At 36.9% G+C, this 20656-nt stretch overlaps 1 protein-coding gene across 9 annotated transcripts in view; it reads right to left on the bottom strand.

Moving 5' to 3' along the window:
* Window positions 1-3138: 3138 nt before the first annotated feature.
* PFKFB2 (6-phosphofructo-2-kinase/fructose-2,6-biphosphatase 2) overlaps window positions 3139-20656 on the bottom strand; it is a 49592-nt gene continuing 32074 nt past the window's right edge. For 7 of the 9 annotated variants that reach the window (XR_013174276.1, XR_013174272.1, XR_013174275.1 and 4 more), the window contains 2 exons: window positions 3932-4057; window positions 3139-3338 (listed from right to left, as the gene is read on the bottom strand). Coding sequence is in view for 2 of the 9 variants with exons in the window: in XM_077157637.1 (XP_077013752.1) it covers window positions 3318-3338 (21 nt within the window). In the remaining 7 variants the exon portion in view is untranslated. The remainder of the gene's footprint in view (window positions 3339-3931; window positions 4058-20656) is intronic. The other 2 variants (XM_077157637.1, XM_077157639.1) reach the window with 1 other exon arrangement.

The raw sequence follows: 20656 nt of genomic DNA, 5'->3' as shown, positions 1-20656 counted from the left end.
ACATCTTCTGTTAAGTTCACTGTTCCCGTAATAAACACTACAAACCCCGTAAAGTTTTCAGAAAGGAAGGAATTGAATCACAGAAGGTTGAAACATCAAGGAAGTTTTGACAGATGATGAGGGATTTGGGCTGGATTTTGAAAGAAAAGCAGAAAACTATTATAGGAATGTTAGAAGGATTTGCGAGGTAAGGAGGACATGAGCCAGGTCCCGAAGGTGAGAAACCTATTTGACTAGACTGGGTATAGGAGATGACTCCTATTGTGCAAAGCCTTGAGAGCTAAGTAAGAGAAAATATCACCTTTAAATTTGGGCCTTCAAAAATATCATTTTCCAATCTATTGGAGTCCTTTGCTTTAGTTTCTTTGGTAACTATTCCAAATTTTTCTTTCCAGGTCCCCAAATTGTTCTACTCACTCAAAGTAGATGACTTCACCTCCTACCTCACTAAAAATCACTCTACATTAGCTTCTAACCACTTCAATTTATCTCTCTTTATCCATTCCTGACTCAGAGAAGGGATTTTGCTTTTCTCATCTCATTTTCAATATGTCTCCCATTCTGAAATGTTCCCTCAATCTTGCCAAAATCTTGAGCTCCATTTTTCTTCTTTAGTGAGATGTCAAATTTCTCATAAGAGTAGACTCTGTTTCCTGCCTACTCTTTCTTATTAATTATCCCCACCCCCCACCCTTGTTGACTTCTAATCTGGTTCCTACCCACCCTTCTACTGACACACCTCTCTGGGGCATGCCCTTATCTCCAAATCCAAAATTTCTTCAAATCACCTCTTATGATTTTGCTGCAGCCTTTGACACTACCAATTATTTTCTTTCTGAAATTCTCTTCTCCTTTGACATTCTGTTGCCCTAAACTTTCCTGATTCCCTTATCTTACTTATTGTTCTTTCTTAGTTGCTGTCATCCCCTCTTCCTCTTTCTCATTCCTAAATATACATACATCCAAAGACCTTTTTTATTTTTAATTTTTCTCTTCTAAACTTTAGTTACTTTACCTACACTCATGACTTTAACAATTCTCTATAAGAGGATTACCCCATAACCACAACTTTTGCTCTGATTACTCTTTTACACTCAAGACATTTTTTTTTGTCACCCATTGAACATCTCACAAGCACCTGTCATTCAGCATATCCAAAAGGAATTTCTCATTTCCTGCCCAGAACCTTCATCTTCTGACCCATGTATTAATTCAGATTCCCAAGAATAGAATTTCAGATTCACCTTTGAACCTTCCCCTCCCACACCCTCTAACATTCAATCAGTTAACAAGTTGTTTTGATTTCAGCTCTGCAATTCCTCTCATGTGTGCAGCTTCTTTTCCTTTTCTACTGTCATCAAATGAGTACAGGTTTCATTGTCTTTTGTGTGGACTATTGCAGTAGCCCTTTCATTGGTTTCTCTGTTAATTCTTCTGTTTTTCAACCTATACCCTGTACTATGTGAGAGAAATCGTCCTCTGTGCTTTTTCCTTATTCCTTCCTTATTAGAGAGCCTTCCATGTCTGCTCACAGCCTACAAAATGAAGTTAAAATTCTTCAGCATGGGGTGCACGGGTAATTCAGTGGTAGGATGCTCGCCTTCCATGTGGGAGACCCAGGTTCGATTCCCAGACCATGCACAATCCAGCCTCAAAAAAAAAAATTCTTTAATATGACATTTAAAACCTCCACAAACTGATTTTAACTTGTCTTTCCAGGCTTCTTTCCTACCACTTCTCATGTTTCCTACTATGTGCTATTCTCATGCCTCTGTGCAGAGCTTTTTAATTTATTCATTTAAAAGCATTAAAGAATTTTAAAAGAATAAACTGTAATTGCACATTCCTAGACAACTGTTTTCATTTGCCTTAAGTTGCTCATTTTCTGCAAGAAGAAAGATTTTATATAAATGCAATTACATGCACTTTTTTCAAGGTTACATTTTTAAGATTTTTGCCTCCTTCATAGTTATAACTGTACAAGCTGAATTGTAGCTTACATATGATAATCTATTTTAAATTTTCCTAAGATTGGACATTTCAGATGCTCGCAAGATCTTTCTAGTGTAAGTAACATAGCCAATAATATAATGAGTAACTTCAAATTAAAATCATTTTGCTCCAGCTAGATTAATCCTGGGGATGGATTTCTTTGTTTAAAAAGCTTATGATTCTCATACTCTATTTCTCAAATATCTCCTCTGCCTACAATGTTCTCCTCCTTGATCTCTGTCTATAAGTCCTACTTAATTTTGAAGATTCCAAATAACTGTGACCACTTTCAAAAAAATTTTCCTTTCATCCTTCTCCCACAGAAATGATCCTTGTCTCATGTGAACTCCCTTGCAACATGTTCTCTGAAGTTGTTTCATTCTAACCAACCCGAAATAATGTTAAGCGTCCGCCTGTCTTGTGACTGTTCTCTTGAGAGCACAGTCCATTTCTTATTCTCCTTGGTAACTCCACCTAGAGATTTTCTGTTCAAGCTGTCAATGTACTGGTTATATTCCATGCAGAATTCCTATTTGTTTCAAATGGGGGCTGGGGTGAGAGACAGAAGTTTGCCACATCAGCTCAGTATGACATCCTTACAGAAAGCATTAGAATTCTTCACTTGCAGAAGGAGAAGAAAATCTGTTCACAATGTATTGTGCCATTTCATATCGATCACTGAAGGGCTGGATTTCATCTAGAAGATAATAAGCAACATTACAGCAGAAGATTTGGAAATTCGGTTTCAAAAACAGGATGTGGGAGAGATCCAGAAGAGAATTTGGGTCCTAATTCTACTTTTGTCTTCATCAGTATTTCAAGGATAGAACTGATACGTGCCTATGTTCTCAAAATGAGAGGCAAATATTTGCCTCAGAAGTTTTGGTTAATTCTTGTCTCATAATCAGCTGTGATCCAAGCTTCCTCATTCTCTTTACCAACAAGAAATAAAACCCTCCATTCTTATTAATGCATTGCTGGTTCTGGTCTTAAGCAGACATCTGTACTTGATCTTTCCATATTTTGAATGTAACACCCCCCCCCCACACACACACACACACACACTGCAGCATACAACTACAGTTGGTTACTATGAAGCTGCATTTCGGCACAATGAGAGATAAATCTGAAACCAATTTCAGGATCAGGAGGAAAGTTTATTCACGGGTGTATTTCTATTACCACGCCTGCTTGGCTAAAAGGTTGGGCAATGTTTTTGCCTTTAATCCAGCTTTCTTCATCTCCAGAGAATATTTTAGTACCTCCATTGTTAGCCCAGTTTCTTTTAATCTTTGCGTGAAGTTCCCTGTTGCTTTGCAAGGGCACTAATTCTCCTGAAAAGCAAGCTGAAGAAAGAGAAGTTTTTAAAAGTTACAGCTTAAGAACTGAAATCCAGCTGTGTATTTTGAAGCCAGGAAGTAGCAATCCAGTCCCAGAACGGGGGCTCAAAAGCAGGGTGGCATAAATAGGGATTTGAATCTTCAACGTTATGAATCATTTAAATTTTCTGGCTTAAATATACTTATTAACATTATCCCAGCCATAAATATAAACCAAAAGAAAAGGCTCAATGAAAATTGATCAGTTCAGTGTCTCTTGGAGTCTAGACGAATGTTAGACTTTTCACAGCACTCTCAAGTCTCAGACATTGAGTTTATATATCTTCCTCCATAGAGCACATAAGAAAGAAATAAAAAACAAAACAGATTCTACCAGTAGGAGCTTGCGAGGCAATCATGATCATGGTGGCGAATGGAAAAGCAATCTATGAAAATGTGAGTTACTGTAATAGTCTATGAGCCCTATTCTACAGTCAGACCCAGGCCAGCCAAATCCAAAACATTATTCCAAATTGAACAAACATTTACTGAGCATGTGCTAGGGACGAAACCAGGCCCTGGCGGTGCAGTTGTGATTAAGACACAAACCCACTACTTACAAGTACTTTCTCCAACTCAGTTTGTGGAGCTGGTCTGAGACTTTCGTGACCTCCTCACAGAGGGGAGATGCACTGCTCCCTTCTCCCATCAATGCACCGCTGGGCTGGGTGCCCACTGAATGGTACCTGGACAGAATTTTAAATGGCAACAACACTTAGCCTTCTTGATGGACAGGGCAAGTGAGCCTGGTTTTGTTTAGTTGAACTTTACACTGTGATCAGAAAACACTTCCCTGCCTCTGAGCCTTAATATGTGCTGAAGTTACCTCAATATTATGAAATAGTTATAAAGTAAAATCAGTTGGGGATGGGGAGTGGGGGAGGATACACAAGTGGTGAGTCGACCCAAAAAAACACAGAGAAGGGAAAAATTCTCAACCAGTGGGGTAAAGGTTTTGGGGTGCGAAGAGTAGGGGAAGAAGCATTTGATCATTGAATAACCTAAGAAAGCCTCTGTCATCTATGCTCTAAAAAAAAGGAATAGAAAGTGAAATACATCCCTCAAATAAATCTTAGTGTACAGGCTAGAAGGAAGCTGTAAACATGAAAGTTTACTACAAACCATTAGAGGTAGATAATGAGATTGGCATATCAGTAAATCACATGCCCCCTAGTTGAGGAGACTGAGGCAAGGGAAAGAAAATGGTAGGTAATCAGTAAACTGGGTAACCTGGAATCTAAACTAAAGCTATACTTTAATTAAGATGCTTTAAAAATCTGTTCTACATATTTTTCTATTTGTACACCATCATGCGTTCTGGTTTTTGTAGGAGTTTCTTTGTACTGTGGTTCTTTAGAAAAATACACATTTTAAATATATCCTATCGTCTCTAAACTAAGGGGAAAATTTGATACTTAATTAGGATAAATAGGGGAATTGGTGTATGTCCTAGGCACTGAGGAGAGCTAGCAGTGGGCTAAAGTAGCCCAAACTCAGAATCAGCTCAAATTCCTGAAACAGTAGGAAATTGGGGGCTAGGTTGAGAAGGAATAGGTCCAGACAATGGGAAAGATCTCATATTTGAATGCCTGCATGCACTTACCCCTGTTCACAGTAATAAAGAATATAGATCCTGAATTTAAAACTTTTCCCGTGAAATGACTGAGCTGGATTCCCAGGAGGGCCGGTTCCTGAGGGAAACGAGTACAGGAAGCGATGGAATTGTGAAGGCCAATTAAAGTGAGTAGACATCTCCCCCTCTGCCCAGCTATTGATGCAGTACCTGTGGAAGCTGCGAACATGTGCTCCGTTCATTTCTTTCTGGTTAAAATCATATTTGTCCGTGTGAAAGACCCCTTCCTCGCGTGACCTCTGAATTATTAAGGATTGGGGAGTGGTTTCTGACTAGCAGCGGCTCAAGAAAAAGTAGTGTACATTGTAGAGACACTAATTGTTGGGCCAGAATAGGAAGAAAAAAAAAATAATAGAGCATTGGCGGAAGCAGAAGAAGTGACTCTGAGGCAAGAAGTCAATGATGTGCACTCACGAAGGAGGCTGGCATCTCCAGTGAGATACACTTGTGAAGTTCACATAGATAGAGTTGTGACGTTCACATAGTTGAGAACTTCAGAATAAAGGGACAGCAGAGCTGCCAGGAAAGAGGATGGTCTTTAGAAATATGGAGAATTGGATGAGGATCAGGAGCTATGAGTTTTGAGTCTAGCTTTTCCACTAACTGAAGTGACACTGAAGAAGCCATTTTACCCGGGCTTCCTTCCTTATCTACAAAATAGGCGAGTTAAATACTGTGGTCTCTTTCAGCTCTTAGATTCATCGGAGCCTAACATTTTGATAAAGAGTAAAGATTAAATTAAGAAAGATTGTGATTTCTTGAAACGTTAAGGTCTACAAAATAGCTGAGTGAACACAGTAAATTATAAAAGAGCTCATTTAAGATGGTCCTATTTCTGTAAAACACACTCACATACAAGCAAGCATACATGCATAGAAAAAAGCCTTCTATATCAAAGGACGCATAACTCTTCTCCCTGACTGGTAAGTTTGTAGGTAATTAAATGTTTTCTTATTTTATTCTCTGCATTTTTCTATGACAAGGTTGTATTATTTGAGGAATTATCTATAATTTTTCAAAAGAGTTCAAAAGCCAAAAGGGGAAAGGAAGAATAATTTCTATGAGTTGATTAATTTTGAACCGAAGGAGAGAGTGTGGATCTTCGGTCTATACAGAAAAGAACTTGCTTTTTTCAGGGATCCAGGAAGTGCCCCTTGGATTTGGATGATGAAGTAACACAAAAAGACAGGGATTTTATGATTGGGAGCTCCATTAGGAACTGCTGGATTAATAAGAATAAAACTGAAAAGGCTTAGAAAAATGAACGAATGCTTTAAACCTGTGCCAAGCTAGTGCTATAAAATTTAATACGCTTGCAATTTAACTGTATGCATTATTTATGCATGTGATAAGTAATCCCGTGTTCCCCCATATAAAAGCACATATAGTTTGCGATTTTAAACCAACTGCCCATTTATAACTTTAATAGCTACTGCCGTACTATATCCTGTGAGTTATATCACTTTCTACTCTCACTGCTATAATCCAGCATTATGTGAAATGGTATTTACATTTCTATTTTTGCCAATTTGAAAACTTAAGTAACTGTCCAATTTCATTTCCATTGCTATGATTATTAGTAAAATGCCTTTTTTTTTTTTTACTGATATCATTTCATAAATTGAAAGTTCAGTATATTGTCATGAACTGGGAGAGTACAAATGCTGTGTGGGAACATAATTTTGGAATTGTCTGTCCTTACAACATTGCCATTTTTCCATTGGGTTATCTTTTCCTTATTTATTTCTAGGAGCTATTTGTATATTATAAATATTAACTCTTTAGTCATCAAATATGTTGAAAATATTTTCTTCACATCTATTACCTTTTTTTTTCCTGTCACTTTTATTTTTTATTTTTTATTTTTATTTATTTATTTTTATTAATTAAAAAAAGAATTAACAAAACAATTAGAAATCATTCCATTCTACATGTACAATCAGTAATTCTTAATAACAGCACATAGTTGCATATCCATCATTTCTTAGTACATTTGCATCGATTTAGAAAAAGAAATAAAAAGACAACAGAATAAGAATTAAAACATTAATAGAAAGAAAAAAAAAAACCTATACCTCACATGCAGCTTCATTCAGTGTTTTAACATAATTGCATTACAATTGGGTAGTATTGTGGTGTCCATTTCTGAGTTTTTATATCCAGTCCCGTTGTACAGTCTGTATCCCTTCAGCTCCAATTACCCCTTCTCTTTTTTTTTTTTTAATTAACGGAAAAAAAGAAATTAACCCAACATTTAGAAATCATAGCATTCTACATATGCAAACAGTAATTCTTAACATCATCACATAGATGCATGATCATCATTTCTTAGTACATTTGCATCGGTTTAGAAAAACTAGCAACATAACCGAAAAAGATATAGAATGTTAATATAGAGAAAAGAAATAAAAGTAATAATAGTAAAGTCAAAACAAAACAAAACAAAAACCTATAGCTCAGATGCAGCTTCATTCAGTGTTTTAACAAGATTACTTTACAATTAGGTATTATTGTGCTGTCCATTTTTGAGTTTTTGTATCTAGTCCTGTTGCACAGTCTGTATCCCTTCAACTCCAATTGCCCATTATCTTACCCTGTTTCTACCTCCTGCTGGACTCTGCTACCAATGACATATTCCAAATTTATTCTCGAATGTCTGTTCACATCAGTGGGACCATACAGTATTTGTCCTTTAGTTTTTGGCTAGACTCACTCAGCATAATGTTCTCTAGGTCCATCCATGTTATTACATGCTTCATAAGTTTATCCTGTCTTAAGGCCCCATAGTATTCCATCGTATGTATATACCACAGTTTGTTTAGCCACTCTTCTGTTGATGGAGATTTCGGCTGTTTCCATCTCTTTGCAATTGTAAATAACACTGCTATAAACATTGGTGTGCAAATGTCCGTTTGTGTCTTTGCCCTTAAGTCCTTTGAGTATATTCCCAGCAATGGTATTGCTGGGTCGTATGGCAATTCTATATTCAGATTTTGAGGAACCGCCAAACTGCCTTCCACAGTGGTTGCACCATTTGACATTCCCACCAACAGTGGATAAGTGTGCCTCTTTCTCCGCATCCTCTCCAGCACTTGTCATTTTCTGTTTTGTTGATAATGGCCATTCTGGTGGGTGTGAGATGATATCTCATTGTGGTTTTGATTTGCATTTCTCTAATGGCCAGGGACATTGAGCATCTCTTCATGTGCCTTTTGGCCATTTGTATTTCCTCTTCTGATAGGTGTCTGTTCAAGTCTTTTTCCCATTTTGTAATTGGGTTGGCTGTCTTTTTGTTGTTGAGATGAACAATCTCTTTATAAAATCTGGGGACTAGACCTTTATCTGATATATCATTTCCAAATATTGTCTCCCATTGTGTAGGCTGTCTTTCTACTTTCTTGATGAAGTTCTTTGATGCACAAAAGTGTTTAATTTTGAGGAGCTCCCATTTATTTATTTCCTTCTTCAGTGTTCTTGCTTTAGGTTTAAGGTCCATAAAACCGCCTCCAGTTGTAAGATCCATAAGATATCTCCCTACATTTTCCTCTAACTGTTTTATGGTCTTAGACCTAATGTTTAGATCTTTGATCCATTTTGAGTTAACTTTTGTATAGGGTGTGAGAGATGGGTCTTCTTTCATTCTTTTGCATATGGATATCCAGTTCTCTAGGCACCATTTATTGAAGAGACTGTTCTGTCCCAGGTGAGTTGGCTTGACTGCCTTATCAAAGATCAAATGTCCATAGATGAGAGGGTCTATATCTGAGCACTCTATTCGATTCCATTGGTCGATATATCTATCTTTATGCCAATATCATGCTGTTTTGACCACTGTGGCTTCATAATATGCCTTAAAGTCCGGCATCGCTAGACCTCCAGCTTCGTTTTTTTTCCTCAAGATGTTTTTAGCAATTCGGGGCACCCTGCCCTTCCAGATAAATTTGCTTATTGGTTTTTCTATTTCTGAAAAATAAGTTGTTGGGATTTTGATTGGTATTGCATTGAATCTGTAAATCAATTTAGGTAGGATTGACATCTTAACTATATTTAGTCTTCCAATCCATGAACACGGTATGCCCTTCCATCTATTTAGGTCTTCTGTGATTTCTTTTAGCAGTTTTTTGTAGTTTTCTTTATATAGGTTTTTTGTCTCTTTAGTTAAATGTATTCCTAGGTATTTTATTCTTTTAGTTGCAATTGTAAATGGGATTCGTTTCTTGATTTCCCCCTCAGCTTGTTCATTACTAGTGTATAGAAATGCTACAGATTTTTGAATGTTGATCTTGTAACCTGCTACTTTGCTGTACTCATTTATTAGCTCTAGTAGTTTTGTTGTGGATTTTTCCGGGTTTTCGACATATAGTATCATATCGTCTGCAAACAGTGATAGTTTTACTTCTTCCTTTCCAATTTTGATGCCTTGTATTTCTTTTTCTTGTCTAATTGCTCTGGCTAGAACCTCCAACACAATGTTGAATAATAGTGGTGATAGTGGACATCCTTGTCTTGTTCCTGATCTTAGGGGAAAAGTTTTCCATTTTTCCCCATTGAGGATGATATTAGCTGTGGGTTTTTCATATATTCCCTCTATCATTTTAAGGAAGTTCCTTTGTATTCCTATCTTTTGAAGTGTTTTCAACAGGAAAGGATGTTGAATCTTGTCAAATGCCTTCTCTGCATCAATTGAGATGATCATGTGATTTTTCTGCTTTGATTTGTTGATATGGTGTATTACATTAATTGATTTTCTTATGTTGAACCATCCTTGCATACCTGGGATGAATCCTACTTGGTCATGATGTATAATTCTTTTAATGTGTTGTTGGATACGATATGCTAGAATTTTATTGAGGATTTTTGCATCTATATTCATTAGAGAGATTTGTCTGTAGTTTTCTTTTTTTGTAATATCTTTGCCTGGTTTTGGTATGAGGGTGATGTTGGCTTCATAGAATGAATTAGGTAGTTTTCCCTCCGCTTCGATTTTTTTGAAGAGTTTGAGGAGAATTGGTACTAATTCTTTCTGGAACGTTTGGTAGAATTCACATGTGAAGCCATCTGGTCCTGGACTTTTCTTTTTAGGAAGATTTTGAATGACTAATTCAATTTCTTTACTTGTGATTGGTTTGTTGAGGTCATCTATGTCTTCTTGAGTCAAAGTTGGTTGTTCATGTCTTTCCAGGAACCCGTCCATTTCCTCTAAATTGTTGTATTTATTAGCGTAAAGTTGTTCATAGTATCCTGTTATTACCTCCTTTATTTCTGTGAGGTCAGTAGTTATGTCTCCTCTTCCATTTCTGATCTTATTTATTTGTATCCTCTCTCTTCTTCTTTTTGTAAATCTTGATAAGGGCCCATCAATCTTATTGATTTTCTCATAGAACCAACTTCTGGTCTTATTGATTTTCTCTATTGTTTTCATGTTTTCAATTTCATTTATTTCTGCTCTGATCTTTGTTATTTCTTTCCTTTTGCTTGCTTTGGGATTAGTTTGCTGTTCTTTCTCCAGTTCTTCCAAGTGAACAGTTAATTCCTGCATTTTTACCTTTTCTTCTTTTCTGATATAGGCGTTTAGGGCAATAAATTTCCCTCTTAGCACTGCCTTTGCTGCATCCCATAAGTTTTGATATGTTGTGTTTTCATTTTCATTTGCCTCGAGGTATTTACTAATTTCTCTTGCAATTTCTTCTTTGACCCACTCGTTGTTTAAGAGTGTGTTGTTGAGCCTCCACGTATTTGTGAATTTTCTGGCATTCCGCCTATTATTGATTTCCAACTTCATTCCTTTATGTCTGAGAAAGTGTTGTGTATGATTTCAATCTTTTTAAATTTGTTAAGACTTGCTTTGTGACCCAGCATATGGTCTATCTTTGAGAATGATCCATGAGCACTTGAGAAAAAGGTGTATCCTGCTGTTGTGGGATGTAATGTCCTATAAATGTCTGTTAAGTCTAGCTCCTTTATAGTAATATTCAGATTCTCTATTTCTTTATTGATCCTCTGTCTAGATGTTCTGTCCATTGATGAGAGTGGGGAATTGAAGTCTCCAACTATTATGGTATTTGTGTCTATTTCCTTTTTCAGTGTTTGCAGTGTATTCCTCACGTATTTTGGGGCATTCTGGTTCGGTGCGTAAATATTTATGATTGTTATGTCTTCTTGTTTAATTGTTCCTTTTATTAGTAGATAGTGTCCTTCTTTGTCTCTTTTAACTGTTTTACATTTGAAGTCTAACTTGTTGGATATTAGTATAGCCACTCCTGCTCTTTTCTGGTTGTTATTTGCATGAAATATCTTTTCCCAACCTTTCACTTTCAACCTATGTTTATCTTTGGGTCTAAGATGTGTTTCCTGTAGACAGCATATAGAAGGATCCTGTTTTTTAATCCATTCTGCCATTCTATGTCTTTTGATTGGGGAATTCAGTCCATTAACATTTAGTGTTATTATTGTTTGGATAATATTTTCCTCTACCATTTTGCCTTTTGTATTATATATATCATATCTGACTTTCCTTCTTTCTACACTCTTCTCCATACCTCTCTCTTCTGTCTTTTCGGTTCTGACTCTAGTGCTCCCTTTAGTATTTCTTGCAGAGCTGGTCTCTTGATCACAAATTCTCTCAGTGACTTTTTGTCTGAGAATGTTTTAATTTCTCCCTCATTTTTGAAGGACAATTTTGCTGGATATAGGAGTCTTGGTTGGCAGTTTTTCTCTTTTAGTAATTTAAATATATCATCCCACTGTCTTCTAGCTTCCATGGTTTCTGCTGAGAAATCTACACATAGTCTTATTGGGTTTCCCTTGTATGTGATGGATTGTTTTTCTCTTGCTGCTTTCAAGATCCTCTCTTTCTCTTTGACCTCTGACATTCTAACTAGTAAGTGTCTTGGAGAACGCCTATTTGGGTCTAATCTCTTTGGGGTGTGCTGCACTTCTTGGATCTGTAATTTTAGGTCTTTCATAAGAGTTGGGAAATTTTCAGTGAAAATTTCTTCCATTAGTTTTTCTCCTCCTTTTCCCTTCTCTTCTCCTTCTGGGACACCCGCAACACGTATATTTGTGCGGTTCATATTGTCCTTGAGTTCCCTGATACCCTGTTCAAATTTTTCCATTCTTTTCCCGATAGTTTCTGTTTGTTTTTGGAATTCAGATGTTCCATCCTCCAAATCACTAATTCTATCTTCTGTCTCTTTGAATCTATCATTGTAGGTATTCATTGTTTTTTCTATCTTTTCTACTTTGTCCTTCACTTCCATAAGTTCTGTGATTTGTTTTTTCAGTTTTTCTATTTCTTCTTTATGTTCAGCCCATGTCTTCTTCATGTCCTCCCTCAATTTATCGATTTCGTTTTTGAGGAGGTTTTCCATTTCTGTTCGTATATTCAGCATTAGTTGTCTCAGCTCCTGTATCTCATTTGAACTATTGGTTTGTTCCTTTGACTGGGCCATATTTTCAATTATTTGAGCGTGATCCGTTATCTTCTGTTGGCGTCTGCGCATTTAGACAGATTTCCCTGGGTATTGGATCCAAAAGTTTGGAAGATTTTTCTGTGAAATCTCTGGGTTCTGTTTTTCTTATCCTGCCCAGTAGGTGGCGCTCGTGGCACACGTTTGTCTGCGGGTCCCACCAGTAAAAGGTGCTGTGGGACCTTTAACTTTGGAAAACTCTCGCCGTCCGGGAGGTTCGCTAGCCGAAGCGGCTTGGAAGAGTTCGAGCCGGCCCGGGGTCCGAACGCGGGGAGGGTTGCTGGCCGCCGCAGCCTGGGAAAGCGCCTGTCCGAATTTCCTAGTCGCCCGGGCGACAAGTGTGGCAGGAGGGCGCCAGCGGCAGCAGCCCGCCCAGGAGAGTGCACGTTCCCGGGGAGTCACGGGTTTGGAAGGGGCCTCCCCCACCCGTCACTGTTCTCCGCGGCCTGGGGATTTCCGATCCAATTCTCTCAGTTGGTCCGGGGGGCCGCGCGTGGTGTGGGTGCCAGCTGCCGCGGTTTCAGGGGACCGCCTCTCCAATTCTCCCAGCCGGCTCGGGAAGGGGGAAGGGAGTGACTCCGGCCGCTTGCCACCCCGTCCGGTGAAGCCCGCGCGCCTCGGCGATCTCACCTGAGAGGCTTCTCTCAGCCAGCCAGCCGTTCCAGGATGGGGTACGCTGTCTTTTTTATCTCTGTTGTGGCTTTGGGCGCTGTTCTGTATCGTTTCTACTCCCCTAGTAGCTGTCCTGGAGAAGAAACTAAGATCCACGCGTCTTACTAAGACGCCATCTTCTCTGGAAGTCTCCACATCTATTACTTTTTAATTTTTATGATGTCTTTAACTATATAGAAGTTTGGATTTTTTATTGAATTAAATCTTTTCATTTTTTTTCCTTTTGACTTCTGATTTTATGTTGCTGCTTAGGAAGATCTTCCCCACCCTAAGATAATAACTATATTTCTCATTTTTTATTTCAATAATTTAATAATTTTGCTTTTTATATTTGTATGCTTAAATCCATTTGGAATTTTTGGGGGGGGATTTATTTTTTATGTGGTGTTAGCTTAAGCCCTAACTTTACTTTCTCCAGACACTTAATTATCTCATTACCATTGAATACAGACTTTTCATACTGATTTAAAATAAACTGTTCAAATAATTTAGGTGACTGGCCTTTCCTATTCTGTGGTATATTAATTTTAGTATCTATAATTTGTTATTTTAATGCTATTTTTCTTAGAGTAGCTTTGTGGTACATTTTACTATCTGATAAGGCAGGTGTTTCCTCCCTTTCGATTATCATTTTCTAAAAATAAATGGCAATGTTCAGATATGTACCCTTTCAAAGATATTTAAAGTTAATTTGTTGTTTCACATTTGTTTTAAATCTAAGATTCTGATGGGGATTTCATTGATATCTCTGGAATATTAAATATGCCCACCCAAGATCATGGCATACCTTTTCTTTTATTCAAATCTTGTTTTAGTCTTTCAGTAAATTTTCATATAGATCTTATGAATGGGATTATTTTTACATTTCAATCATAAACTAATAATCATTAATAGAGAGTAAAAATATTGACTTTCAACATTTATTCTGATTCCATTTATGTATTAAAGTTTTAGTAGAATTTCTTGGATCTTTTAAGTATATTCTGAAAATGATGATAAGCTATGACCCAGCAATAAGTCCTTTTAAGAAACTATCCTGCATAAATAGTACAGATATTATATAGATGTATATGATGACATTCACTTCAGTGTTGATTGTATAGCAAAAACATGGAAAGTAAAGTCCATTAGTAAGAGAGATGAAGAACAAATTATGGCATATACATATTCAGACACTAAAAAAGCAGGAGATAGAGCCATATATACGCCTCTGGAAAAGATACTCAGGTATATTGTTATAAGACGAAGCATTTACAATCTCTACAATAAATGGTGCTTGGAGAACTGGATATCTATATGCAAAAGAATGAAAGAGAACTCCTATCTCATACCTTATACAAAATCAACTCAAAATGGATCAAAGACCGTAACATTGGAGCTAAGATCATAAAACTTTTAAAAGAAAATATAGGGAAATATTTTAAAGCTCTTGTGATAGAAGGTGATTTTCTAGACATTATACCTAAAGTGCAAGCAATGAAAGATGAAATAAATAAGTGGGATCTCCTCAAAATTGTAAACTTTTGTGCATCAAAGGACTTTATCAGGGAAGTAAAAAGGCAGCCTACACAATGAGATGCAGTATTCAGAAACCACATATTGGATTAGGATTTAATATCTAGAATATATAAAGGAATCCTACAACTCAACAACAAAAAGACAAACAACCCAATTGAAAAATAGGCAAAAGACATGAATAGACACGTTTCCAAAAAGGAAATGCAAGTGGCTCGAAAGCATATGAAAATATACTCAACTTCTCTAGCAATTTGGGGAATGCGAATCAAAACCACAATGAGATATCATCCCACACCTACTAGAATGTTCTTGTTTATTAAAAAAAAAAACCAACTACAGTAAACTACAAGTGCTGGGGAGGATGTGGAGAAATAGACACACTTATTCACTATTGGTGGGAATGTAGTATGATGTTGCCACTCTTGAAGGCAGTTTGGCAGTTCCTTAAGAGGCTAAATATAGACTTATGATCCAGCAATCCCATTACTAGGTATTTGGAAGAACTGAAAGCAGAGACACTAAAGGACACTTCAACATCAATGTTCATAGTGGCATTATTCACAATTGCCAGGAGAGGTAAACAGCCCAAATGTCCATTAACAGATGAGTGGCTAAACAAACTATGTTATTTATACATACAATATAATATTACACAGCTGTAAGACAGAATAAAGTCATGATGCATGCAACAACGTGGATGAAACTTGAGGACAGTATGTTGAGGAAAATAAGCCAGAAACAGAAGGACAAATACAATATGGTCTCATTAATATTGTGCTGGTTTGAAAGGATGTATGTCCCCTAGAAAAGCCATGTTTTAATATAAATCCCACTTCATAAAGACAGAATTATCCCTATTCAATACTTTAGGTAATCCGATCATCCCCCTCGAGAGGTGATTTAATCAAGAGTGATTGTTAAACTGGACTAGGTGACGACATGTCACCCAAATGGGTGGATCTTGATAAGTTTCTGGAGTCCTATAAAAGAGAAAACATTTTGGAGAATGAATGAGATTTGGTGAGAACAGAGAATACTGCAGAACCACGAAGGAGAGAGTCCACGAGTCAGTGACCTTTGGAGATGAAGAAGGAAAACGCTTCCCGGGGAGTTTCATGAAACAGGAAGCCAGGAGAAGAAGCTAGCAGATGACGCCGTGTTCGCCATGTGCTCTTCCAGATGAGAGAGGAACCCTGACCATGTTCACCATGTGCCTTTCCAGATGAGAGAGAAACTCTGACTGTGCTCAACATGTGCCCTTCTACTTGAGAGAGAAACCCTGAACTTCATCAGCCTTCTTGAACCAAGTATCTTTTCCTGGATTCCTTTGATTGGACATTTCTATAGACTTGCTTTAATTGGGACATTTTCTCGGCCTTAGAACTGTAAACTAGCAACTAATTAAATTCTCCTTTTTAAAAGCCATTTCATTTCTGGTATATTGCATTCCAGCAGCTAGCAAACTAGAACAAATATGAACTCACTATAATGAGCAAACTCTTTGAGAGTTAAAGTTGAGAACACAGGTTATCAGGAGATAAAAAGAGGGCCGAGATTGGGCAACTGATGCTGAAGGAGTACAGAATGTTTAACAAGATTGACTATAAAGATTCAGAAATGGATAGCGCAATATTGTATGATGGTAGCACAAGATTATAAGTATAATAGACAAAGCTGAGTGTGAGTGTGGCTAAAAGAGGAAAAGCTAGGAAATGTATGACAGCAGAAGGAAAGATGGAGGATAAAAACTGGGATTGTATAACTTAGTGAAACCTAGAATGGGCAATGATGCTTATTAAATAAACAAATATAAGAAAGTTTTTACATCGGGAGAACAAGTGAATGTCACCATTGCAATGTGTTAAAATGGGATGGTATAGGGAAAAAATATAATTAATGCAAACTAGGGCCTATAGTTAATAGCAACATTGTGATATTCTTTCATTAATTGCAACAAAGGCAATATACTAAAGCTAAATGTCAGTAAGAGTGGGATCTAAAGGAGGGGCATGGGATTCTTGTTGTTATTGTTGTTGTTTCTCCTTTTCTTTCTTTCTCTTCTTTCTTTGTTGAAGTAATGGAAATGTTCTCGTATAGATTGTGATGATGAATCCATAACTATGTGATTACAGCAAGAGCCATTAATTGTACACTTAGGATGGATTGCAAAGTGTGTGAATAAAGCTGTTTTAAGAATGAACAGAAAGATACAAGTGCTGGAGAAGATGTGAAGAAAGAAAGATATACCTATTCATTGTGAGTAGGGAAGTAGAATGGTGCAGCCCTCTAGAGGGCAGTGAGATGGTGCCACAGGAAACTTAGTACAGGGCTGCCATGTGATCCTGCAACCCAGTTATTAGGTATATAGTTGGAAGAATTGAAAGCAGAGACATGAATAAACATTTGCACACTTGTATTTATGGTGGCATAAATACAAACTGGTGTATAAATATGATGAAATGTTGAGAGGCTGCAGAAAGGACTGAAGTCATGAGACATGCAACTAGGTGAATGAACCATGAGTATATTATGTTGTGCGAAATAAGCCATAAATGAAAGGACAACTATTGTATGGTCCCACTAATATAAACTAAATATAATGAGCAAATTCGGAGAATTGAATTCAAGAGCATAGGTTATCAGAAGTTACAAAGTGGGCAAGGATTGGACAATCAATGTTAAGAAGTATAGAATGTTCAATAAGGTTCATTGTAAATGTCCCTGGATGGTAAACTCTTGTAGCAGTCACATCTATTCCTGAGTTTTAACTGTTATTTCTAAATTCTGATATGCTGTGCTCTTTGTGTATAATGCGGTAGTTCCCTGGAACTTTGGGTAACTGTCAGACACCTGAGACTCAGAGTTCTTCAGCTCTGAAAGTCCGTATTACTCCATACATCAACTGCTAAAGAAGCTGAAAATAAATCAGGCTAATTAGAGATATGAATGTGGCAGATCTGGTTAGGACTAAGGTAAGCCAGATTACCAGGTAAAGGAGAATACTCTTGTGTATTTTAGAACTTCAACTTTTATGTGAGACTAAAGGAAAAGATACTCATTTTGTCCAAAATTTAAATTTTCTATAGCACACTATCTAATTTAATCTATCTGATCAGTTTATTTAAACATCCTAATTACATGGAGCCTGGAATAGGAAATGAGATCTTGTTACTCTGTGCAGGTTAATGTAATACCCTGATACATTCCTGAGTATTTTGAGCAGAAGAATAAACATGTATTCTCAAAGTCCCTTTGAGGGACTGTGGGGGAAAAAAAATGGAACTATTAAACGTCCCTAATTTAATAAGCCAAAACCTTAATCTAAAGCTTACCCTTAAGAAACTTATTTCTGCAATGGAAAAGCTAAGCCTACTTATAATTATACCTAATTATGTCTAAGAGTCACCTCCAAAGAACCTTTTTTGTTGCTCAAATGTGGCCTCTCTCCCTAAGCCAACTCCACAAGTGAACTCACTACCCTCCCCTCTATGTGAGACATGACGCCCAGGGCTGCAAGTCACCCTGGCAATGTGGGACATGACTCCCAGAGATGAGTCTGGCCCTGGCATTGTGAGATTGAGAAGGTCTTCTTGAAAAAAAGGGGGAAAAGAAATGAAATAAAATAACATTTCAGTGGCTAAGAGATTTCAAATCCAGTCAAGAGGTCATTCTAGAGGTTACTCTTATGCAAGCTTCAGACACATATTGCAAATTCCCACATTATGCCAAGTCCCAACCAACAGTATTCCTGAAAACCCTAAAGAATACCCTGGGCTCTATTTAAGACTATAAAGGTTTTTCTTAGTAAATTTATTTTCATAGAAACTTAAGGCCTCCCTATTGTATCTGTGCCTGATAAGTCCTGAAACCCAAAGTTAGCAATCTCTCCAAGAACATCAGCCAGTTTCATTCCTCTTCTGTAGGCAGACACCCCTTTCCAGCATGAAGAAGCTAAAATGGTCATTTCCCAGGTATCTCTGAATTTTGAGAGAATGATCAAATGAGAGGGAGGAGGTGTAACCAAGAAATTAGATTTAACAAATGATTATGACTACTGACTCTATATAAATATCTATAAATATATAGACATTTATTTTTTAGTTCTAGTGTATCAGAATAGCCAGAAGGAAATACCTGACACTGTTGAACTGTAATCCAGTAGCTTCGATTTTTTATAATGATTATATAACTATATCGCTTTTATCATGTGACCATGTGATTGCAAAAACCTTTGACTGACACTCCCTTTACCATTGTACGGGTAGATGAGTAATGAAATAAATACATACGTGAAAATAAAAAGAATTACATGGGGAAAAAAGAACCATGGCATTGTGGTGAAAGGCAATTGGGAAGAGATTCATGGACCTAATGAAAATACACCGTAAATATAGGCTGTATTATTTACAGGATGGAACCTGGGAATTAGACAGCTGGGAGGAGTCCTTCTGGCATTAGGAAAAAATAGAAAACTTTGGCATCAGAAACTATTACTCCTAAGGAGCCACAATTTGATTGGATTGGTTTGTAGAGGAATCTGTGTCACAAGGAATTGTTGACAACAACAGGGCAATAGGCCAGCAATTAGTGGTATTTAATAGCTGGCTATGGTCAGGGAAAGAGAGCTTTACAAGTACCACTGTTATCCCAGAGTGGTTATGGACATACTCAAAACCGCACTTCCCTGAGGAGGAACATCAGAGGCTTGACACTATGTGGGGGAAATGGACTTCACTAAAATAAGCCAGCCTGTCACTAAACAAATAATTAAGCAAGCCCTGCAGGCAAAGCCCAATTTCAAATAAACAAACAAATAATTACAAGACTTGCAAAAAAAAAGGAAAGCATCACTTGCATAAATTATGTGTGAGCATGACCAGATATTGGACTTAAGAAAAAAGGATTTCAAAGTAGCCATTATAAACATGTTCTCAGAACTAAAAGAAAATATGATCAAAGAAGTAAAATAAGGTGTGATGACAATGTTACATGAATAGATAATATCAAAAAAAAGGTAGAAATTATAATAAAGAACTAAATGGAGATTCTGGAGTTGAAAAGTATAATAACTAAAATGAAAAATTTACAAGAGCCCAATAGTAGATTTGAACTGTCAGAAGTAAGAACCAGTAATTGATAGATAGTATGCAAGCAAAAGAAGAAAGACAAAACAGAACAAAGAAAAATGAACAGGGCCTCAGGGAAATGTGGGACACAATTAAGCACATCAACATACAGCTAATGGTTGTACCAGAAGTCGAAGAGAGAGAAAAAGGAGAAGAAAATATGTTAAAAGAAATGTTGGCTGACAATTTTCCAAAGTGAAAAGTAATAACCTCTACAACCAGGAAGATCAAGGAGCTCCAAGCAGGATAAATGCAAAGAACCTACTAAGCAGACATATCGTTGCAAAAATGCTGAAAGTCAAATACAAGGAGAAAAAATCTTGAATGCCACAGAGAAAAATGACGGATCACTTACAAGGAAACCCCAATATGTTTAAGAGGTGACTAATCAAAAGAAACAATGAGGCCTAACGGCAGTGGTTAATATATTTAAAATGCTCAAAGAAAAAATTGTGAACTAAGAATCCTGTATCCAGCAAAGCTATCCTACAAAAATTAAGGTGAAATAAAGCCTTTCCATGATAAACAAAAATAGAGAAATTGTAGCTAGCAGATCTGCCTTACAAGAAATAATAAAGGAAGTTCTTCAGGCTGAAAGCAAATGACCCAAGACAGTAATAAAGGTCCCCAGATGGTAAAGTAATTATGTAATTATAATACATATTTTGTCCTATAAATGCATATTTTGTCCTTTCTTCCCTTACATTATTTAAAAAGCAGTTGTTTGCAAAAATAATATATTGTTGGACCTACAGTTAACAGAAGTGCAATATATTTGCCAATAACAACACAAAGGAGGTGGGTGGGAGCAAAGCTGTCATGGGCTAAGGAAATGTCTATAGATGGTAAAGCAATAAGTATAATTAC

Source organism: Tamandua tetradactyla, chromosome 4 (assembly GCF_023851605.1).
Source record: "Tamandua tetradactyla isolate mTamTet1 chromosome 4, mTamTet1.pri, whole genome shotgun sequence".
Taxonomy (NCBI): Eukaryota; Metazoa; Chordata; class Mammalia; order Pilosa; family Myrmecophagidae; genus Tamandua; species Tamandua tetradactyla.
This window is presented reverse-complemented; position numbering and strand designations above follow the sequence as displayed.